Consider the following 24,598-nt stretch of genomic DNA (forward strand, 5'->3'; position numbering starts at 1 on the left):
CTGATGGGAATCGCACTCATCATGTTGATGGCTGGATTTATTAAAATCTGCAGTGTGCATACTCCAAGCAGTAACCCTAAACTGCCACCTCCCAAACCACTTCCAGGTAAATAACAATTTTTATGAAAGATGTATGAATGCATGTTCTCTTGGTGGTTAGGAGATAGAGGATTGTAGAGGCAAGAGAGATTTAATAGTTTAATTCATTCTAGTTGTTAAATATTGGATTTGTTTGGTACAGCAGGGAATTGAAAACAGACTGCAATTTTTGGTATCAATAATGCAAAGACCTGTTAATTGTAAAAGGGAAGATTATGTACAGCATCTATCAACAATACCGTACTGACATTTTGTTTGATTTTGCCAGATCTTTTCTTAATATCAACAAACAGACTTTGTCAGGACCAGATTCTGCAGGTTTCCTTAGTCTATAACTAGGCACAGTGGGTAAAGCTAAAATTAAATGTCCAATCCGGTTCTTATGTTACAGACTTGGAATCCAGTCCTTCATTTTTGAACCACTGTCTACCTTTTTACCTGTAATTCAACTATGTATCTTCAGAATTCAAGCTCAAGCTTTTCTTAAACTTCAAGTCCTTATTCGGAAGTTTGAACAAATCACAATGTACCCGTATTAAAGCATGTGATGAGAAGTTGATTATGCTGCTAACTTTCACTGTTCTTTGTTCATTGTTTATCCTCCTGCTCCTCAATGAGATTCCCACCAGCTTCTCCATGACTGCTTTCAGTACTGAGATGTAAATAACCTACAGAAGCTGTGCATCTGTACAAAGGTGGGGACTAGCCCCACAAGCTTTAAAAAGGGAGCAAATCAAACACAATTGAGTGAGCAATCCAGTGGCACTGCTGAAAGCAAGCTGAAGTTTCTTTCTGAAATCAAATTAATTCAAATATCAATGAAAATTGAGATATTTCGTATGACCTTGAATCCAGTTTACTATTATATAATTTCTTTGCTGTCTAGATTTTGGCATTGAAGTAGTTTCTGTACTCTTTTTGATTCTTTGAATCAAAGAATTGTGAAGATGATTGTGTGATGCTTCCAAACACATGCTGATTCTCTGAATATTTTTAAAAGGTTGAATATGGTTAAAATTGCTAAATACTTGCATTTGCTTGTGCATTTAAAATACATTTGTAATTAATTTAATTGAAAGATATATCTATATATTGGTTAAGAAAATGTCAAATGAAGTCCTTGCCGATGATTGTGTTCATTTTTTGGTGGTTGTGCATTGTGGCAGTATTTCCTCAACCAAAACCAAATAGAATTAATTTGTACTGTGCCACATTTAACTGTGTTACGAGACAATGATCTATTCCTTCTGATAATCAGACTTGCTATTAGTGTAAATGTTTACAACTGTCAATGTATCCCCCCCAACCGGGGAGACAGACTCAGGAGGCAAACAGGATTCAGGCAAGTGGCAGACTTCTATTCAAGCAGAAACTGATTAATGCAGGGAGAGGGCCAAATGATCTTCCCCAAATCTGGCCTCAACATGCAAACATGACTATTCACTTAACCTATGGCTTAGGTTGGAAGAGAGGTCAATGGCACACTCTGCTTTTTTAACTGTAAAATCAGTATTTGTATACATTTTGTATTAAAGTAATCAAATATAGCCTAGTCACTTGTCCTTCCCCCTTAATTCCATGCACCCAATCCTGTAAAACACATTATTAAAATTAGATATCCCTGTGGTCAACCCCAGGTTCCCACGATCTTCTGTTATTCACCAGAACCTATAATCTTTAGGCCTCGGGATCTTCCTATGCATCCTATTCATTCACTTTTCAAAGTTACCGGCTATATACTCCTTCTTTGGATCTCTCTCTATCTTGCTTTTCTTTAAGGATAGTTTAAACTCTACTATTCATTGTATTCCTTGTGCTGTCTTTATCAAACTCACTTATTCGTATTGTATTTCTCACTGTCCTAATTATATGTGTAAAAATACAAGAGTTCAGTTTAACTACTTGCTATAAGATTTTGTAATATTGATTTCAGTTATAAAGTTAGTTAAGAAGTGTAAGGTTATACAACTACTTCTGTTAACACTTTGTAATTAATGGGCTGTGAACAATTCATTGTGTTCAGGGCATAAGGGAAAGTATTTCTTGACACTAAATGACTTCCACATCTATGTTTTAAGTTTTTTTTCCTCCTTGTGTTGTATTTTGGTTAAATATGTGTATCTATCCTTTTTATGTTGAAAACTACTTCTATGGTTATGTGAAGAACCTTCAACTAGAACCTATTTCTTAATTTTGCGAATAACCTCAAAGAAACAACTATTTACTACAAAATAACTTAAGCAGCTGCAAAGACACCAGCTAAGGGAGTTAACCTGGCTGGCTAATATGCTGACACACACACCTGGTGTTATTCATTTTCTGGGACAGTCATCTTTCATTAATGAGGCTGGTATCAATCACTAGTCTGTCTTTAGGCATCCTTTTATCAAAACTGTCTTAGACAGTTTCTCTTATGGCCCCTTTGCTGATCTTGGATTAGTCCTTTTCAAAGGTACCATTATGTTTCATGATGTAAGCAGGCTGTTTAGTTTTGCTTATTTTTTGTCGGCCATTTTGTGTAGTAGGCATGGGCCATTTTGGTATAAGCAGGTACAGGCCAACCCTACAAACTGGAACCACTTACTTTCCATTTCTCGTGATGGAGGTGTTAACTGTCCCAATATCTCTTGTGTTCTTTGAGCTAGCCTATAATTTGAAGAAAAAAATTAGTTTTCTGTGAAAGGTGTTATTCTTCAGTACTTAAACAAATTGGAACCACATGTACCATCCAGAATTATACAAGCTAGCCATTTCCTTATCACGAGATTGAGTGTTTTATTTGCTTTCATGCTAGTTGATCGAATATTAACCATATTATTTCTTAACTTGCTTAGTTTTAAGTAACATTTCTTTGGTGAAATGGCACCTACTTAAATATTTGGATTTCCAACACATTGTATTTTGTTGCTAGGATGTTAACAGATGTAGAGAATACAGACCTCGAGTGAAACACAAGGCTATTGCCTCATTTTTATGCTCAGGTGACTCCATAGTAATCTGAAATCTGGGAATTTATCATGTTTCATAGCACCAATTATTTTATGTAAAATTTATTGGATGCAATTTGAAGTTTGTTTTTTCTCACTTCTGACAATGCAGAGTCCTACTATTTGAGGAGTAAAATTTTTACAGCATTTGTTCAGCTAGTCTATAGCCTTAAAATACATTTCTTGTGTGGAGTATGACAATGTATGGAATACATCTGAATTTTGATTTTTACAGGCACATTAAAACGAAGACGACAGCAACAGCAGCAACAGGCAATGCAGCCATCACGCCAGAGACCCAGAGAGAACTATCAGATGGGACACTTGAGACACTAAACTGAAGCATTTGCCTTGGATCTTCCTAGTGCCTACAGCAGGAAATTTCGTTCCAAAGAAAACCTGTTCCTGTCATTTTGTCTCAAATCTGATAGAAAGCTTTTAGATTCTAATATTAGAAGGAATTGGAATACTTGTGATGGATGCAGTCTCCAGTTCAAAATGGAGATTAAAATGTCCTCAGTGCCCCTTTAAATTCAGTCTTAATGATCCAATCATGTTTGGAAAGATTTTTTTGATGAGGCACCATAAAGTCATATGAGATTATTCTTACTCTTGGCCATTGTGATCTTTTTGCCTTGCACAAATATGCGACTGTAAGTAATGCTATTACTGCTGCCAATTTCAAGCTTTTATGTATGATAACACAATGTAGAAACTTATTTGGCTTATGAAATTTTTTTTTCCCGAACATCAGCCTGTACTTTGAACTCATATTCATACATCTTTCTAAAGTTGTATGCAAGGAACCTGATAATGGATTTAGCTGTAATACATGCATTTCTGCTGTTTAAGAAAAAAAAATTGCTATTTAATTGCCATACTCAGGATAATGCAAGTCGCAAATAATCTAAGACCTCTCTATTTATAGCAGCAGTTAAATGGTAAAATCATGAAATTCGGCTTTAAATTTAAAATCTTTATTGCCACCATTTTTTTCAGCTGATACCGGCAATGAATAACTGCTGAGGTGTACAGCTCTAAACTGAATGCTCTGGATTGGGGATGTGATAGTTGTAATTCATTAAGTTTAATAAATTATGATCGTTTAAGATTTAGTGTAAAATTGGCACTATTTGATTTCATTATTAGGAAACTTAGCTAGTGTGTTCTGAATTTTGCTGGAAATTGGTGCAGATATGCCTGAATAACATTTTCAGTTTTTGCTTTATGACGTGTGAAAGAATTGTGACAAATCGTTTTTATATTTTGGGATTTAGGTTTGAGATTTGGGATTATATTTTTTTTAAATACATCTGTGAATTCTGATAATTATAAGGGCAACCACTGAATAGCAGGTGCTCCACTTTTACAGAGAGTTAAGCTCTTTAGGGGGAGTTTAGATATTTCTATTAATAATTGAAACTGCTGAACAGCAACTTATAAATTCAACAAAAGCAAAGTGTTTACTTAGAGATATTAAATAAAAAATTGGATGTCTGGCAGACATGCCAAAATGATAAAATAGCATGATCTATTTTCCTCTTTTAAATAGTTAACTTGTACAGTAATCAAGGACATTTTTCAAAATACAACTTTTTGTACATGATTTAGAAGACAATTTTGTATTGGAAACCCAACAATTGATATCTGATTCTACAGAATCCTGAATAATCTGAACAATTGGAAATAGTTTTTTTTTACTTTTTGAATCATTTTCTTTTATTTTACCTGGTACGGCTCAAAGTGGGTTTGTATATCAAACAATGAACGTACTTTTGATAAAGTGTATTTAAGAAAAATCTAGAGTATTAAACATTTCATAAGGTCACATTTTGCTTGTATTATCCTGTGGTAGGACATGGGCAGGACTCGGCTGCCTAGTTCTTTTTATTTCAGTCTTTAATCCTCCGTCAGTAGATATGCACTGAACCATACATTTCAAGATTAGTTCTGATAGATATGAAGAAACCTCTAAAAGAAGACAAAACAATACTACTGTCACATTTTAATGCCCACTGTGTTTTATACAGTAAATTTTGTTCACTGGGAAATTTTTACTAAAAGTTGCAAGAAGTATTGTGCAAAGATAATGTAAGTTTTTTTTTGAAGTACTTGAAATGCATTAATAAAGAATAGACTTGATCGACCAAATGAATGTGTTAATTTATTGAAGTTAACTGCAAGTCCTGGAGAAGGCATCATTCTGAATTTTGGGGCTTTTCACTGCGTTGTACATTGAATCGTTTTAGTGGTGTCTTATATTTGTGTTTAAATATTGTGGTCTGAAGTTATTCCAACTTCTAAGGACTGATTTCAGAAATGTCTCTGCTGGTGTAGTATGTTGTCTGAAGTTCTTCTGATTTTCCATCTAAAATTTATTTGAATGTTTAGGCATTGTTTATTCAAAAGTTGTAAACTGAAACATTAATAACTTCTGTATCAGCAATGCTCCAGTCAGCCCAAATTCCTGTGACAGCATTTGCTGAAATATTATTTTTGGATTTTATTTTTCACTAAACTGACATGCACTGTTATTTTCCGTTTGCAGTGGAGAATTTCCCAATATCTGGCAATTTTAAAACATTTTGTGCTGACACTTTTTAATTGCATCAGTGGGGGCGGTTCTTTTTTACTATGATAACCTCTGATAGACTCTGGTATGAAGTATACTTCCTGTTATGTGATGTGGGAGACGACCAATATAATTGCAGATGAAAGTGTTTTATTCCAACCAAGGATCCTTTTTTTTTGTCCAGTCTGTTCTCTACCTTTCCAGCACCCAGTATCTAAAAATTAGATAAGAGCTTTAAATGTAATAAGTGCATATTTTATCAGCAGATTTTCTGTCCAGTTTTCCCAGTTCTTCCTGCAGATTCCTCCTCTTCATGAAGATTATAAAATTAGTTTTAAATCAGCAACTTTGCAGAGCAAAATGGAATCATTATTAAGGTGTATGGCATCAAGTAAGAATAATACCTCAAAACAGCTTGTAACACCATAAAATGTAATTATTATAATTTGGAGTGAAGACTCTTATTAATATTTATTTAGTGGGTTCTACAATCAGCCTTGCCTTGCAACAGAAAAGATAATTATGTTAAGTCTAGTCACATTTTTATTCCATTGTTTGGGTGAAATAGAACTAATGCAGTATTCAAATCCACCAAGAATTCCCATTCCACTGCCATCTCATTGGTTGCCTGTATGAAACCTGCCACTTGGATGGTATTAAACTGGAATAGACTAGGAATACAAGATGATTATCTGGAAATTTTAGCTTTGGTCAGGTGTCTGCCCTTCCACTGAAAATGTTAGGTTAAAGTGAAACATTTAGACACTAACACTCATGCAATGAGACTGCTGCTACAAGTTTGCAAAATGCTCAAAACATGAAAATTGCCAGATAAAGCTCTGTCAGTTGTTCCTCTTATGTGCAGAGATCAGCATCAACACTCGACAAGATTATTCTAACACACTTGTCACCATTTACATATTTTAAGAAGGATAGGTAATAAGAAGAGCCTGATGGCTAACTTTATTTTTCTGACTTGGAAAAAGAATACAACATTTTGACCAAGCCAAGTTGAAAGTTCAGACAACAAATTTGCTCTTTTACCCACTCTGGCTGTTATGTCCACCTATTTTAAAAAAAAAAGTGTGGTTTCTTGGAAAATGGAGTAATTATCATCTCCACAAAGTGGTGAGGAAAGGGAAGTAAAACAGCACACAATAATGATTGAATGTAAGTTTAATTCATTTGAAGCAACAAGTCAACAGTGCACAACATCTGTTATTAATGCCAACGTGTTATTTTCAGGTCACATTACATCAGCAGAGACTTCAAAGCTATTACTGTAGTTGAAATGTGATCCCATCAATCTTACTGTCACAATGTGAGAAAGAAAAGGAAGATTAGTTGAGGTGCCTTGAACAAAATTATGTTGGATGTGTATTAAATGCAGTGGGTTTTTCATTGTACATGGTTCCCTTTATTGGATGCTATTATAACCAACCAAAGCTTGAGAACAAGAAATTTTGTATTCTACAGGAATATTTAACATGCCACATTTTAGGATTATAAAATAAATTTAGGTGTGAACGTGTACAATCTGTGTCTGTAAATTTGTTGAACCCTTTTAATCAAATGATTACTCTATTATATTTTATCCATTGTAACCAAAAATACAACGTAATACCACAACTTCATTCTATTCTAATTGAATAACATTTCAGTCTTTCAGGATCCTTCCGTATAGAAAATTTCAATTTTGCAACTCCTGTCTCAAATTCAGAATCCTATGACTGTCAGAGGCACTCATCAGTCTGTTCTAGTTGGATGTTTTGATATCTAGGACCTAATGGTTAAAATTTAGCATGATGGATGAGGTGCAACAATATCCTTAACATATTTGTTATTACAAGGTTTTGCGTTTTACCCAAGGAAAACTTTTTGAAGGTCCTTTCTTTGGATTAAAAAAAAAAGTAAAATATACGTATGCTTGAATACATGTAGAAATATATTGTTACCACTCTTCCTGTTTTTAACCACAGTATTATTTTTGGTCTTCACTTTATGGGCGACACGATGGCACAAGTGGTTAGCACTGCTGCCTCACAGCGCCTGAGACCCGGGTTCAAATCCCGCCTCAGGCGACTGACTGTGTGGAGTTTGCACGTTCTCCCCGTGTCTGCGTGGGTTTCCTCCGGGTGCTCCGGTTTCCTCCCACAGTCCAAAGATGTGCAGGTCAGGTGAATTGGCCATGCTAAATTGCCCGTAGTGTTAGGTAAGGGGTAAATGTATGGGTGGGTTGTGCTTCGGCGGGTCGGTGTGGACTTGTTGGGCCGAAGGGCCTGTTTCCACACTGTAATGTAATCTAATCTAATCTAATATTGTAAGACTTGTGCTGTATTGATGATGGGCATACGTTATTGGTCACAGAAGTGCTGAATTTTAAGTTGTTACAATTCCAAATTAAATTTAATGCTCTATTATCTATATCCTTCAGTAACTTTTTCTAATGATGGCATCAAATTTTTATATCAAGCACTTCCTTTCAAAAGTCAGGCCTTTGTTTCAAAAGAGGAACTTTCAATGTAAATGAATATTATGATAATTTTAGAATAGAATGAAGTATATTTATGTGTAAACTCGTTGTGACTGATGAGAATTCTATTGTCCCTCACTCTTAAGTAAGCAATTTCATGACCAAGTTGTTTCTACATTAAGTAAATGGGCAGCATGGTGGCACAGTGGTTAGCACTGCTGCCTCACAGTGCCAGAGACCCAGGTTCACTTCCTGCCTCAGGCAACTGTCTGTGTGGAGTTTGCACATTCTTCCTGTGTCTGCGTGGGTTTCCTCTGGGTGCTCCGGTTTCCACTCTCAGTCCAAAGATGTGTAGATTAAGTGAATTGGCCATACTAAATTGCCTGTAGTGTTAGGTGAAGGGGTAAATGTAGGGGAATGCGTCTGGGTGGGTTGCTCTTCGGAGGGTCAGTGTGGACTTGTTGGGCCAAGGGGCCTGTTTCCACACTGTAAGTAATCTAATCTAATCATCATTACTGATTTTTCAAAAAAAACTTTCTACCCATCTGTATAGATTGGAGTTTTTTAAATTGAAGTTATGGTTAATGTTTACATTTTTCTTCAGTCATAAAGGTTGCCTGTCAGAATGTACTTCTGATTTTTAAATGAATTTTGTGAACTGATGAAATCTTCGTTTTAGATTGCCTTAAATTGATATTTTGTGCTTCAGTCTTCTGTGATGTCTATTGCTTCTATAAGCTGAACATCTAACAAATTTTTTCTCTTGGGCTGGTTGAAGTTGCATATTGGTGCTGTTTGAAGAACAGAAGGTGACTCTGAAATTTTAAATAAAAAATGTTAATTCTTCTCCTCTTAATCAATGGCAATAATGCAATGGAATTTTGTCATTCATGATTACAACTTAATGTTGAATAGTTTGTGAACTATTTAATCATGTAATGGAGTAGCTAAGAACTATTTCATCATGCCCCTTCTCTGTACCAATGACTTAATGTTAATTTTACTGTCTTGATTCCACAACACAAGAATTAAAAAAATAAAGTTTAAGTACTAATCCACCTTTGTAGCAATATTGAAAGTGATCAGAACTTGACACAATTTGTAAAATGCATATTTTTTTGCACACTTCCACTTTTCTTCAAGTAGTCCAATATAATAATGTAAATCTTTTTTGATAAAACCCTATTCTACATATTCACTTATTTACAGTTGTGGGTTTTGGAATAAGTTGTCAAAGCCACACAGACCATTTTCCTCAAAGTTGCAATGTGATAAGAGATTCTAACTTATTTTGATTTGCAGACTAAATAAAAGCTGCACCACTGAATTAACAATTAACACCAAGAAGCATTGAAACAGTTACAGCTAGCAATAAAAGTTTAAATCATAATTGTCCTGATTTGAGTGAATACATTCTTGAAGAGTTTAATGAGAATATTGTTCAATTTGTTAATATAGTTAATGAAAATACTGGACAAATAATGATATCACTGTATAAGCCCCTCAAATTAAAACAGTGTTCCAACATTAATAAAGTATACAGTTGCCAACAAATGCCTAGAATCTAAATAATGATTTTTAATATTTTTTCTGTGTAAACATTGGAATAACTCGAGTAAACAGTGTTATCAATTTTAACCGAGAAAGAGAGGTTTTCTGTTGGTCCCTTTTCTTTTTAGCACCTTATGCAGAAAAATATAATTTGAACTTGTGTACTCTTAAGGATTTGAGAGAATGGATTTGATTAGTTGGCATTAAAAGTAATCTGACAAACAGATGCATCTATTTTTTCATTACTTACTTATGCTGTGTTTCTCCAGCTTTGACATATACTTTTCTTATTACGAGCTCTGAATTCAGATAATTCTGTCTCCATGGAAAATATGCTTGAACAGTTTCCCAAAGATTTATCCAAGGCACAGAGGTTTCCCACTTGAATTTCAACATGATCAAATCTCCGATGTTAACATCAGTATGAATCAGAAAAGAATATGTTTTGTTGGTAGTGATGCTTTCAACTCTAAAATAAAATCAAAATTACCACACTGTATAATCAAAAACCAATGTAATTTCAATCAATTCGTTCTATCTGCTTTTCTTTAATTTACTTGGAAAACAAGTAAACTGTTCCACTGGGCAGGTGTAAGTACAAATACGCATCTTGTTTGAAGAAAATGCAAAGTCTGTTAAGAGGAAAGCAAAATGGTACATGCAAAGGTCAGTCTTTTAAGGAATGTACCTATGCCTTATTGTACACTTCAGTAGATCCTGAGTCCATTTATTTTGGGACATTGTTTTTCCTTGTTAGTAAATTAGCTTTATTTCTTTCCATAAGTCTAATGCGTTGTGGCCTTTGTCCTGTCAATTATTCTTCTTTCATGGGATGTGGGCTTTGCTGGGTGTTTATTGCCCATTGCTAGTTGCCCTTGCGATGATGATGAGCTGGCTCCTTGAATCATACATATAGTGCTGTTAGGGAGGGATTCCACAGAAACTCACCCTTATTAGTGACATTGTGGGTCACTAAATCTCCAATTCTATAAAGAATTTATTTCCATAAATCAATATCTCTCAATCTCAATTACTGCTTACATCCATGTAGTTAAAATTACTCCACGGACTCCATTTCCCAGGTTTCCTGAAACTGGTCAAAAGTACCTAATTACTGACATTTCTGCTTTATTCCAAACAGCGAGGTGGCTACCTCTGAATTTCTCTCAGCTCCAATCTTAGCTGTGCCAAGAAAATCCTGCTTGTAGGCATCTTTTGTATTCTTCACTGAACAGTCAATAGCTCTCTGGGATTTTTTTTAAAAAACCTTTTCAACAACTAACAGTAGCCCTATTATTGGGCAGAATAGTGGTGGAACCTCCTGTCCTGAAAGGTCACAATCTCCAAGGCTGGTAGCTTCTCATTAATGGACATGGAACAAATGGATTTTATCTAACCATGGTTCAAATATTATAAGATAGAAATTGTTTCATTAGAAGTAATTGCAAAAGTTTTGTTAGGATCAATTCACCTAAGATTCGTAGTGCTGCAGAAACCAATACCATTTATCTCAGAATCCTGAAGAAATTCTGGGATTCAAATGCTTGTCATTGATTCATCTATTCACTAACTAGTTGAGGTCCCAGTTGGTTGCCTTTAATAAGCCAGTTGTTCCGCTGGTCCCTTTATTTAAAATGTAATCAGGTTCTAGAAATTATAGGCTATGAGTTTGACAATAGTAATGGGGAAATTACTACAACATGCCTATGTCATTATGGATAATCAATGTGACTTTAAACCCTTGGTCACGTCTTGCTATTATGATGAAGTTTGAGAAGAAATGTTCAAAGTTCTGGATGAACATCTGAGAGTTGATATTTGGAGAAGAAATAGTCTGATTACTACATAAATAAGGAAGGCATAGACCCCATGGTGCTTTAGTTATTTCAATTAGCTACCAATCCAATACAGTAACTTATAACAGAAGGCAATTAGTAATGCACATGATTGGGGCCTGAATTCAATTGGAGATCCAGAAGGCTATGTACTGGGACTGTTACTATTATTTTAGTTAATAGATTAGAGTGCTTAAACAGAAGATCCCTGGAGCTTTTGCAAGTGCAGAAAGTTTCCCCCAAAGAGCTCAGTGCATCAAATGCTGACTCCTGTATGAGTGACCCCCGTTTCTGGGACTGGTTGACCATCAATCTCTCTGCTGCTCAGCCATTCAATCACATTGTTAGACCTGTACTTCAAGACACTCTATGGATATTTGGAATATTCCTAGATAACAGGGTAGAGTTGAATACCTTGAAATAAACATGTCTTGAATTCTGTACAATTTTGAGTTTTACTTAAAAGGAATGTGATTGTTCTTTGCAAAAACATATTTATTTAGTTCCATTCAAGAGCAACCTGTTGAACAGAAAATGCTTGCATAAGTTTTTGCTCATGGGAGACTGAGGTGGCTAATGCTCTCTGTAGGCAATCTTTTTCATTTGCCCGTGGGATGTAACTATCACTGTCTAGGCCAGCATTTATTGGTTATCCCTAAATGCCTCAAAAGCAGTTAAGAGTCAAACACATTGCTGTGGATCTGAAGGATAGTAGAATTCCTTCCTGAAAGGACATTGGTGAGCCAGGTTGGAATTGCGTATCTTCTTAATTGATCAAATTGATGAATTAAAATGAGGTGCAAAAACCAAAATATAGATTGGATTAAGAAGGAAATAAATATATTTTAAGTCACCAATGATTACCGGCTGTAGAAATGGGAACTCGTGCTTGTAAAAGCTAATTTTCAGTGCCAGGGAGAATATCTGCCACTAGTTCAGATGTAAAAAGAGTATGTAGACTGAAATATGCAACCCCTAACTTCTGTAATGAGTTTCATCTATACAATGTCAGTGTAGGATCTCGGTGCTGTGCAATAATTTTGAATTGGGAAATTGATCGTGAAATGCTGTTTTCATGCAGCTTAAAGAACCGTGAAGCATTGCAGTTGGCAACTTCTGGATTTTTGTGATGATCAACATATGTGTCTTCACCTGAAGCTACTGTCTAAATTGTAAATAAAAAGCAGTGAACATAATTAATTTGGCTTTTTACAGTAAATCCTGGCCCAATATGTGGAATCACTATGTCCATACCAAATAGCATTTTATATTCTTCTAGAAGCTCTTCCGCACAGCTGTCCTTTTTCCAGATTGTAGAGCAAAGCCAGAGAAATAGGATTTAAGTAATATGTAGATGAGATCTGGGATAAGCTGTGATGTAACTGTGACTTCAGTGTTAGTATCCTGCTAGAACGTTGGAAGCTGTGCAGCAGAATATGCTGCTCAATGGCCTCACCACCGTGTACAGTCTGTTAATAAAAGTTGTTTAAAGTCGAGCCTGAATTTCAATGAAGATTGCAAGAAACAGCAGATGGCTCAGTGGCCAGCACTGCTGCCTCACAGTATCAGGGAGCCAGGTTGGATTCCATCACTGGGGGACTGTGTGGGCTTTGCACAGTCTCCTCATGCCTGCATGGGTTCCCTTTGCTTTCTCTGGTTTCCTCCCACTGTCCAAAGATGTGCAGGTTGGGTGGATTGGTTATGCTACTTTGCCCAAGATGTCCAGGCTAGGTGGGTTAGCCATGAGAGATGCAGATTTAGAGATGATGTGGGTCTCGGTGGGATGTGGTTCAGAGGGTTAGTACAGATTCACTGGGCTGAATAGTCTGCTTTCACACTGTCGGGATTCTATGCTATTGAATAACCCACACTAAAACAGGAGCTCCCTTAATTATTCTTCATAGTCTATTCCATTTGTGCTCTGGATTGGTCTTGTTATTCTTTGCTGTTACACTTTTAATGCAATTTATCTTTTTGTCATTGTGACCAAAATGTACATATGAAACACTCCAAGATTGACAAGCATTGCTGAAACATATGCTGCTACATTTGCTATATTAAACTAGTCTTAAAACAGATAGTATAAAAATAGAATGTTTGAGAGGAGATGAGCTAGCTGTACATGGGGAGAAAAATGAAACACTGGCTTGCGGTGAGGAAATACAATAGCAGTATTGTACTCTTTAATCCAACTCTCTGCTATCACTAGCTTTGAATGAATGTACTAATGCCATTACTACCATTGCAAGACAGACTGTCTAGCAAATGCAATCACAATGATGTATTTTGATCTATGACATTAGTTTGCAATGGCAAAACCAGGTGGTTTGCCAGATGCTGAACAAGTGCGATTGATTGTTTAGTTTGCCACTAATGAAATGTGCAAGTCCCCCTTACCATTGTTCATCTACACTCTTTATTTACACAAATGTTTTTGTGATGCCACTAAAGGCACTTTATATTTGAACAAAGGCAAACACAACTTCACATCAATGTCATCACTATTTGGTGAAGCGGTAGAAATATTCTGTAAAAGCAAAAAACAAAATATGAATTGTGATTGTTATTTTGAACCATTTTAATTCATTATCTCAAATTATCATTAAGACAGGTCAATAATCTCCCAGAAACTGCTCTCTCTTCACATAATCCAAGAGTAAAATCAGATTAACTGTGGTGGCTGAGTACTTTATGTCAAGTTGGGCACAGCACAATGATTTCTATTGCCACATTATTCTGCTTTGTTGTAGTTAATGTTACTGCAATCTAGTGGGCAGTTTCTGTGTTTCAGCTTATGTGAATAACAGTGTTGCATATTAGAATTTTAGTGTTATCATATGTTATTTTATAACTTTCTCTTTTAAACAACAAAGTTTCAGTGATAAATAGTACTGAAGAAGGAGACTATGATGGTATCAAAAATACAATACTTGCTGATCTTTCTTGAAATGGATACTTTGATCAAAGGTCACGTTGTTCCCTGGTTTTTAAGCATTGTCTCAATATAAATTGCAACAGTTCTTTTGTAGCTGAAGACGTTGATTGTTTATTCATAGTAACTTATGAAATGTGTTTATTGAATTAATATTAATGCATTAATAGAGATTATAAAATCTACTAGCATTTAATTTGTATATGCACATTTGTATCTTTTATGTAATAATTGTAAGACTTAAAATCTAACATAAATGCTTACAAACTATCCAAATCTCCAAATTAATACTTTAGGAAGGATGCGAGGCATGTTCTCACTTAATATGCAACAATTTAAGATTTGGTCCTGATACCAAGTAGGTTAAAAACAGAATGATGACAAATATACTGAGGTCCTTATGATACCTAATATTGGACAGTCAGAATTTCATTGTCTACTTAAAGTAATAATTGTATTGGGGTTCTATGTACAACATATAGAAGTTATCTCATCAATAACTCAGGACATTGTCCCTTAAACTAAAGAATTAATTGATTGAGAAAGCCCTTTATAAAAGAATTTTTAAAACTCCATCACTAGATATTTACATTTGTTACTTTTCTCCCAAATACTTGATACCTCATATCTCTTCTTAAATACAATAATTTTATTTCTACATTATTTAATCAAGTGTTTTTTTTTCTGGTGAACAGATTCTGTGTTTCAGCTTGTATGAATAATTCACAACAGGCAACATCAACTTTTCTTTGTTCAAGATTCAACTAATCCCTTTCTAACAAGATTCTTCAAACCCAAAAGTTATATCTGGAGCTTCAGTCAAAAGGAAGCAAAGTCTGTATAAGAAAAGGCCATTCTATCATTTTCAGATAAGTTTTTGTCTCACCATATTTATCCAAATAAGACTGTCTGACTGCTAAAACATTTTTTGTAATTGCATCTCTAGAGTATATCTTTATTTGTTCTTGGGATGAGAATGTTTCTGCTAAGGCCAGCATTTAATTCCCATCCCTCATTTATATCTATTACATCGATATAATGCTTACAAAAAGAACCTTACTGTTCACAATTTCAATGTTTTTACTGCCTTTAGAAATCGTACTGAACTATCAGATCAATTCCTTACACACACTAACAGTATAGAATTAATAAAATGGAAAACAGATTGAATAAAAGAAATTATTTTTAGATCCCTGAAGAAAACATAGTACTCACAAGTTGATTGGTATGTTTTCAACTTCATCTTCTGTTCCAATCAAGGAAACTTTGAGAGAAGGTTCTTGTTTATTGTGCTCTGTGTGTTTGATGAAGCGAATCTTGAATTGGTAATGATAAACTGAGAAAATTCAAATAAATAATGAGTTAGAATTTTTTTTATTCTAATGAAACACATCTAGTTCAAAAAGATACCACAGTACTTTAATAATCTTGGAGTCCTTTTCACTTTTAACTTTATTCTCCCCCTCCTGAAGATATTAACTGTTGCTGAGTACAACTGAATGGATACTTGACCTCTAAAATCTTGTCCGTTGAAAAACGTTGTTAGGCTACTTGAACATAGAACATCATAGCTAGTTCCAATCTTGTTGACACATAATGCATACTTGTGCTTTGTTGTCTCTAAGTATAGTTTGAAGTGGAGCCAGACCTGACTTCTCATCTCTGCAGCCTTGGCAATCCACTGCTGTGCCAGCTAAGATTAGCTAAGTGGAAAAGAGAGATTCAAATGCAGGAAGGGGTTCATTTGAGTATTTAGTATTGCATCTTAACAGCAACATTGCTTGGTTTGGAACAAAAATAATATCAATGGAAATATTTGGACACATTACCTTTGTACGGCATATTTGCACGAGTTTTCAAATACATTTTCTTGCTTCTATGTGTATGGATCCTTTTCATATTATAACCTAATGTGTTGCATCGATTCTTCCTGCAGCTTAAACAGACTCCTTTGTTAAACGTGCTCAAGTCATTGCATTGATATGCAACAATTTGTTTGTCTTCATTTAGCAAAGAATCAATGAATAAGTGCACGGATCGCTCATGTGCACACTTCACAGTTTGTGTAATACCTGTAGGACCATGAAAGAAATGAACAGTTGCTACAACAACCATCAGTTTAAAGTTTGAAAAAAAAACATCAGCAACTGTAAAATTTTTGGCACCTCTTGATTGCTGGTTGGCACGTGATGTAAAACTGCCTGCAGCATAATACAAGGCAGGAACGAAGGCAATCATTGACCACCTGGAGATAATATTTACAGCAATAAATAATATCCACCATTACTCAGTTACGTATTATAGAAATGAATCTCTTAGTATGTTAGATTAAGATTCTTCTCACAAGTACACTATGATTCTGAATTCAATTTATTAATTCACTGCATGTGCTGAGAAATTGAGCAAAATAGTTCAGATTCACTGGTAGTATTTTAATGCAAGCAACAAACCGTTAGGATAACATTAATGAAAAAGATGTGCAAACCTTTCATGCACATAAGGAAGTCTAGCTTATTATGCTAAAGAAGTTTTCCATTAATTGAACACTGGATTATGTAGTAATGGAGATTAATACTAATTCATAAACTGCATATGGTTTAATTTATATTTCACTACAGCCTTCATGTATCCAACTGCTGTTAGAGAAGATAGCTACACCGTGGACTTTTCGATGTTGGAGAATGTGTACTGAATCAGACAGAACTATAGTCCACCCACCTGTTACCTCTCTTCCAACTTCCCAGAATCCAAAAGTGCACCCTCCCCATTGCACCCCCCCCCCCCCCCCCCCCCCCCCACATACAAATGACTAAGGTTCTTTTTGTCCACAGCATTGATTGCAGTGATTCGGGCTTAGAACTGGCAAGTGAGCCAAGACATTTCTATGAATAGCCATTCCTATAAAACTGGCGGGCTGGAATGTAGACTATTCACTGATGAGATAAATCACATTCAAGTTATCTTTTAGTTTTAAATTGGCAAAGCACTAGCATGGATAGAGGATTGGCTAACTGGCTGAAAGGTGGGAGTGTGGTTAAAGGGGGTTTTTGTAAGATGTCAACTGGTGATGAGTGGATTTCCACAGGGGTAGTGCTGGGACCTCAATTATTCATGTTATAGATTAATGATCTGGACAAAGGAACTGAGGGCACTGTTGTTAAGCTTGCAGAAGACATAAAGATAGGTAGAGTGACAGGTAGTGTTGAGGAGGTGGGGAGGCTGGGTCACAGAAGTGGCAGATAGAATACAATATGGGAAAGTGTGAGGGTGTGCATTTTGATGCAAAGAATAGAGATGTAGACTGTTTTCTAAATAAATTCATAGAGTCACAGTGCTTGCAAACAGATCCTTCAGTCCAACCAGTCCACGCTGACCATGTTCTTAAACTAAACTAGTCCCAACTGGCTGTGCGAGGCTAAATATCCCTCCAAACTTTTCCTATTCATGAACTTATCCAAAGTCTTTTAAATGTTGTAACTGTACCTGCATCCACCACTTTCTCTGGCAGGTCAATGGGAAAAGGCTTCGGAAATCTGAAGCACAAAGTGATGTAGAAGTTTTAGTTCAGAATTCAATTATGGTTAACACATCGGTTCAGATGGTAGTTAGGAAGGCAAATGCAATTTTAGCGTTCATTTCAAGAGGGATAGAATACACAAGCAGAAATGTATTGCTGAGGCTGTATAATGCTCTGGTCAGACCACATTTGGAATGTTGTGAGCAGATTTAGGCCCCGTATCTAAGGAATAATATGTGGCTTAGGAGGGCATCCAGGGGAGATTCACAAGCCGTTCATCCTCTGGTTAATCATTGTCAGATTAGGAGGAGTTGAGGACTCTGGTTTGTATTTGATGCAGTTTAGAAGGATCAGGGCACCTGATTGAAACTTACGGAATACTCGGAGGCCTGGACAGAGTGGGGAAGTTGCAGCTGAAATTGAAGCATCAGGACCCACTACAGAAAATAGTGCAGTTTTGGTCTGAGGCAACGGAATGCATCTATGGGACTGCTCAGAGTCAGTACACTGGTCCACATTTAAGAACTCAGCAGCCAACCTAAGTAAGTATCCACTCCCTATTGAAGTCTAGGTCTGAGGCATTCAGGTCAGACAACTCTGACCCATGCAGGAAATCTAGATATAATCTTTGTAAGGCCATCAGAGGTGCCAAGAGGCAATACCAAACTAAGCTTGAGACCCAGACCAAGAACACAAGCACCTGGTGTTTGTGGTAAGGTTTCCAAAACATAACGGGCTACAAAGGGAAGTCAAACAGAACTGTGGGCAACAGTACATCCCTCCCCAGTGAGCTCAATGCATTCTACACTTGTTTTGAATAGAAGGGCAATGAAATGATATCATCTGTCCCAACAGCCTCGGCTGCACTTATGCCCTCAGTTTACCGCCACAGACTAGCTGGGCCTTCTTGAGAGTGAACACACAGAAAGTGATTCTCCCAGATGCGGTCCCCGGCTGTGCACTCAGATCCTGTGCAGACAAGCTGGTGGGAATATTCACACATATCTTTAACCTCTCCTTACTATGATCTGAAGTGCCCACCTGCCTCAAGAAGTCGACCAGCATTCTGGCGCTGAAGAAAAATCATGCAGCGTGCCTCAATGACGACCGCCTGTTGGCTCTGACCTCCATAGTTATCAACTGCTTTGAGAGGTTATGGCTCACATCAACTCCAACCTCCCAGATTGCTGTGATCCTTTACACTTTGCGTATCGGCGCAACATCTCCCTGAGCCTACACTCTGGAACATTTGGATAACAAGGATACCTATGTCAGGCTTTTACTTATTGACTATAGTTCCATCTTCAATACCATAATTCCAAACAAACTCCAAGACCTAGGTCTTGCTTCTCCCTTCTGTGACTGGATCCTTGATTTCCTGGCCCATAGACTGCAATCACTAAGAATAGGTGACAACACATCCTCAACAATAATCCTCAATACCTATGCCCCACAAGGCTGGAGCCCCCTACTACTTATAAACTCACGACTGTACGGCCAATTTCCATCCCCAACTCCATTTACATGTTTGTTGATGATGCCACCGGTGTAGGTCGGATCTCAAATAATGACGAGACAGAATACGGGAAAGAGATTGAGTGGTTAACGGCATGGTGTAAAGACAACAGTCTCTACACCGACATCAGCAAAACGGAGCTGGTCACTGACTTCGAGAGGTGGAGTGGAGGTCACGCCCCTGTCTGCATCAATGGTGCTGAGGTGGAGGTGTTCGAAATTGTCAAGTTCCTGGGAGTGATGATCACCAACAATCCATCCTAGTCCACCCACACTGATGAGATGGTCAAGCAAGCACAATAATGTTTCTATTTCCTCAGGACGAAAAGAACATTTGGCATGTCCACAAGGATTCTTACTAACTTTTGTGGATGCACCACTGAAAGCCTCTTACCTGGATGCACAGAGTGTGGTACAGCAATGCTCTTCCCAACACCACAGGGAACTACAGAGTCATGAACACAGCCCAGTCCATCACACGTCCATTGACTCCATCTCTCTTTCCTGCTGCCTTGGGAAAGTCACCAATATAATCCCATCCCAGTTATAATCTCTTCCACCCTCTTCCATTGGGTAGAAGATAAAGTTTGAATTCACATACAAACAGATTCAAGAACAACTGGTTCCCTGCTGTTAGACGTTTGAATGGACCTCTCAAAAGTTCATGTTAATCTCTCTCTCTGCAACTTCTCTGTGGCTGTAACACTGTATTCTGCATCCTGTTCTGCTACCCTGTTGCATTTTGTATGGTACAACCTGCCTGTATAGCATGCACAACAACACTTTTCACTTAATCTCAGTATATGTGACAACAATAAATCAATCAACAAAACTAGTAGGACAGACCAAAGTACATCCTTATAATGAAGGGAAGACAACCCTTTAGAGCTCAGTTGAGGAAGAATTTCTTCAGCCAGGGGGTGGTGAACCTGTGGGATTCATTGCGACAGAAGGCTGTGGAGGCCAAGTCATTAAGTGCATTTAAGACATAGATAGATAGGTTCCTGATCAGTAAGAGGATCAAGGGTTACAGGGAGAAAGCAGGAGATTGGCGTTGAGAAAAGTATCAGCCATGATTGAATGGTGAAGCAGACCTGATGGGCTGAATGGCCTAATTTTGCTTCTATATCTTAAGATCTTATGACCTTTTGAAAATTATTCTAAGATGAAGGAATGTCTTTGTACGATGATTTACAGAACTGTATGAATTCTCCTTCTTGTTGTCCTTCCTTCCTGTTCTTTGTCACATGACTTTATCATCATTAATTGAATCAGTAAGTATATCATCATCAATACGGTTTTTAGTGTTAATGTATTTATCTCATAATACTGAAATATGTATAAACATTTCATCCAAAGGTCAAAATATACCTTGAATTCCATGTTGAGCGATATGGTTGTAAACATGTTTGAGGTGGCAGCCTGGTTGAAAGGTGCCACCATTTGGATAGAAATCGTAATGGGCTACAGGCTGTTTGATTCCCACACTCAATCCCATATGTTCTTTTGTAAACGTGTGAAGTGCGTCAACAAAATTTGCATCATCAGGAGACAATCGATCTGTTGACGACATGCCTTCAAACAGTGGTCCAGCCGGGTCGAGACCTAAACAATAAATAATGAACAGAGTCGAAATACTGTGTAGACAATTACGTTTTTTTCTTGTATTGTGATCACTGTCGTAATGGAGGCAACATGCAGCAATTTGTGCACAGACTTAACTGACAAACAGTGATCAAGTAAATTACCATATCATCAACTTCTGTTCTGAAATGGATATTACCAAATCCTGGCAGATTAGCATTTCTCTTTGCGTAGTTCCAAATAATATTTAGTGCCTACATGTGAAACCTGAGGGAAGATTCCCTGGTGGCGTCTGGTGTTGCCCTGAAGATGAATCACTGGTCTCAAAATGTTAACTCTGCTTTCTTCCCACAGATACTGCCAGACCTACTGAGTTTCACCAGCAATTTCTTTTCCTGTAAAAATCTGTCTCTGTAAATATCTAAAAAGTCAATAAATATTCAGTAGTTCGCATAAGCCTGGTTTCTTTTCCCTTCTGTCAAAGGTATGCAAACCCAAGTTGCAGGATTAATGTAGCACATGCAACAGTGCAGTGTCCTTCAGTACTATACAAAAATGTAAGACAAGATTTCTGCTTAATTCTTTTGAACCTGCATCCTTGTACAGAGGCTCTAGAGGAAATTAATTATATGCAACTTGATTTTCAGCATTATATTGGACTACAGATTTAAGGACAGCATGGTGGCACAGTGGTCAGTAGTGCTGCCTCATAGTGCCAGGTACCTAGGTTCAATTCCAGCCTTTGGTGACTGTGTGGAATTTGTTCAAAGTCTATGTCGGGGCTCTGGTTTCCTTCCACAGTCCAAAGGTGTGCAGGGTAGGTGGACTGGCTATGTTGAATTGTCCTGTAGTGTCTAGGGATGTGCAAGCTAGATGGGTTAGCCATGAGGAATATTGGATTATAGGAATAGGGTAGGATGCTCTTTGGAGGGTTGGTGCAGACTCAATGGACTGAGTGGCCTCTATGTGCACTGTAAGGATTCAATGATTCCACACGACGAATGAAATATTTTGAGACATTATTCAGTTTGCAATTACTTTTCTGACACAGACTTCACACTACTTCTAAGAATATTGTATCAAGCGAAATGAAATGTTTATAATGAAAAAGACCTCAGAGCAATGTAGTCAGATAGTTTGAAATATATCTTACTTCAGGAATGTTTGTTATAAAGTATCTTGTTTTAACATTCTGAAACATTGATAGGAGTTTCCACAAGGCAGTAACACTGTGAAATAACATCCATGATCTCCTGCTTTGTACAATTCCCTACTGTAAAGCAGGAAAGACACAGGAACAACTTGTTTATCTACAATTTGGAAGAGGAATCAAGTATGGTAAACCGAAAGGAAGAGATTGATTTTATTAACATGACTACTAATATGCAAGTAATGGACACTAACACTAGAGATGCAGTCCTTAGTACTTCATTGCTGTATCATTTCCAGTTAACATGGAGGTCAACACAGTAAAAAGTGAAAAATAGATGTAAAACAGGGAAGAACTATGAGGTGTATTTAGATACTTAAGATCAACACATGGCCTTATATGATCCATTTAGGAATAAAATATAATATACATAGCCAATATAGGATTATAAATTGAATAGCACTCTAATAGGATGCTGCTTTGGTAAATAATCAGAAATCCCTGAATTTCTTGAATGGATTCGTATACTTGGCATCCTGAGACTGAAAACGTCCCAGCAGTCTGGTACCCAGAAATATAGAGTATTGCAGATCCAAGATTGAATCTCAATTTTGATCAAACTTCACATGAGTACCGTATGTGAAGGGTACTCAAGAAAGGGATTCAGAATGGCCAAAAGAACAGACATTTGAAAGCATTTGTAAATCATATTGTTTCAGATTGTGAATGGGGTGGCTGCAATATCTCATGTTTATGTTTTACCTTGAATCCTCATTGCTTTAATGTATTAGCCTTTTATTTGAGATTGTGAAAGAGCAAAGATTTAAAGGGGAAAAGGGGATTTACTGCTTTACAGAAATATTAAACCCTATAATACTGTCAGTTGTAAAGAAGTGCATAGTTTGTGAATAACTTCAATTTGGCAGTGGCAATATGAATGTACAACAGAAAGAGGAGTGCATTCTGAATTTGCATATTTTTTGTGGGATATGCAGCATACACAACAATCTCCTACAGTATTTTCTGTTGTATGACATTGGTGGAGAAGAAACATTTAATGAAGCTTAGAAGAGGTCTAAGAAGTGTATTTGATAACACAGTCATATTACATGATGTTAGTAGCAAACAAAATGATTGCTTCTGCCATTGTTCCCATGGCTATGAATTTTAATTAGTTTAAGGTTCCTCTTCATTGATCACTGTGCAGTTGCTAAGGAAACGTTTATTTTCAATGCAATTGACTTCAGTCGCAACATGCAGTGATACATGACTGTTGTAATATGTAGCACATATGGTTCAGTATTATCTAATAGATTGGTATTCAGTGATGATGAGTCTGAGCTAGCAGCTTACATAGCAGCAGAGCAGTGGACTCTGGTCCTGATACATGTGTGTACCATTTACTACTGTCTGTTTCAGCAATGTCAATATCTATTTTTGACTGCATTGCTATAGCTTGATTTTTTTTTGATATAGACAAGAAAAAATGTCATGGGCTTCAAAGGTAAAGCTAATGGGATGTGGGCATTGCTGCTAAGGCCTGCATTTGCTACTCATCCCTAAGTGCCCTTGAGCTGAATGGTTAAGTCATTACAGAGGGCAATTAAGAATCAACTCCAGTCTATGGAAGGATGGACTGGGTCACAAGTAAGATTAGAGTAGTGCTGGAAAAGCACAGTAGGTCAGGCAGCATCCAAGGAGCAGGAAAATAGATGTTTCAGGCAAAAGCCCTTCATCAGGAATTCCTGATGAAGGGCTTTTGCCCGAAACGTCGATGTTCCTGCTCCTCGGATGCTGCCTGACCTGCTGTGCTTTTCCAGCACCACTCTAATCTTGACTCTAACCCCCAGCATCTGCAGTCCTCACTTCCGCCTGGGTCAACAAGTAAGCTAGACCAAACAAGATTTTCTTCCCCAAAGGGCTTTAGTTATATGTTTAAAACAATCTGTTTCATGGTCATGACTGAGAACAGCGTTCTCTTCCGGATAAATGGAATTTAAACTCCACCCACCACTGTGGTGAGATTTTAACTTCTGTCTCCAGAGCAATAAATGGTGTTCCAACAGTTCTAGACCTGTGAAATTACCAATGCACTACCATTTCTTTCTCATGGATAAACACATGAAGTGAAAAGAATTGCAGCACAATGGAGATAAAAGAAAGCGATGAAGAGTATTTTGAGAGCTCTTTCAGCGTTGGCACAGGCACAATGGGCTGAATTGACTCCTCCTAAGTTCTATGATTCTACAGATAGATTTCGGATTTGTCTGTCTTGTGTGTTGAGTGGGCCACAGGGGACATTGTTCCTGTGGTAACTTGCCTTTGACAATTAGCTAAGCGCGTAAACTAGATTTAAGGAACATTTTCTTTGCCTAGCCCTGTC

At 37.0% G+C, this 24,598-nt stretch overlaps 2 protein-coding genes across 3 annotated transcripts in view; one reads left to right on the plus strand and one right to left on the minus strand.

Moving 5' to 3' along the window:
* The window catches only part of adam10a (ADAM metallopeptidase domain 10a), a 165,309-nt gene extending 160,072 nt beyond the window's left edge, over positions 1 to 5,237 (plus strand). For both annotated transcript variants that reach the window (XM_087981441.1, XM_043677449.2), the window contains 2 exons: positions 1 to 106; positions 3,322 to 5,237. The exon at positions 1 to 106 is cut by the window's left edge and continues 21 nt beyond it. In XM_087981441.1, the coding sequence (XP_087837567.1) occupies positions 1 to 106; positions 3,322 to 3,422 (207 nt within the window). In that variant the 3' untranslated portion in view covers positions 3,423 to 5,237. The remainder of the gene's footprint in view (positions 107 to 3,321) is intronic.
* A 1,579-nt stretch (positions 5,238 to 6,816) lies between these two features.
* Positions 6,817 to 24,598, minus strand: part of lipca (lipase, hepatic a) — an 87,924-nt gene continuing 70,142 nt past the window's right edge. Inside the window, exons 5-9 of the mRNA XM_043677450.2 lie at positions 20,853 to 21,086; positions 16,279 to 16,521; positions 15,665 to 15,785; positions 9,933 to 10,151; positions 6,817 to 8,946 (exon numbers count right to left, since the gene is read on the minus strand). Of these exons, the coding sequence (XP_043533385.2) occupies positions 8,817 to 8,946; positions 9,933 to 10,151; positions 15,665 to 15,785; positions 16,279 to 16,521; positions 20,853 to 21,086 (947 nt within the window). The 3' untranslated portion in view covers positions 6,817 to 8,816. The remainder of the gene's footprint in view (positions 8,947 to 9,932; positions 10,152 to 15,664; positions 15,786 to 16,278; positions 16,522 to 20,852; positions 21,087 to 24,598) is intronic.

Source organism: Chiloscyllium plagiosum, unplaced genomic scaffold (genome assembly GCF_037043375.1).
Source record: "Chiloscyllium plagiosum isolate Xiang-an unplaced genomic scaffold, Cpla_swu_hap1 HiC_scaffold_39, whole genome shotgun sequence".
Taxonomy (NCBI): Eukaryota; Metazoa; Chordata; class Chondrichthyes; order Orectolobiformes; family Hemiscylliidae; genus Chiloscyllium; species Chiloscyllium plagiosum.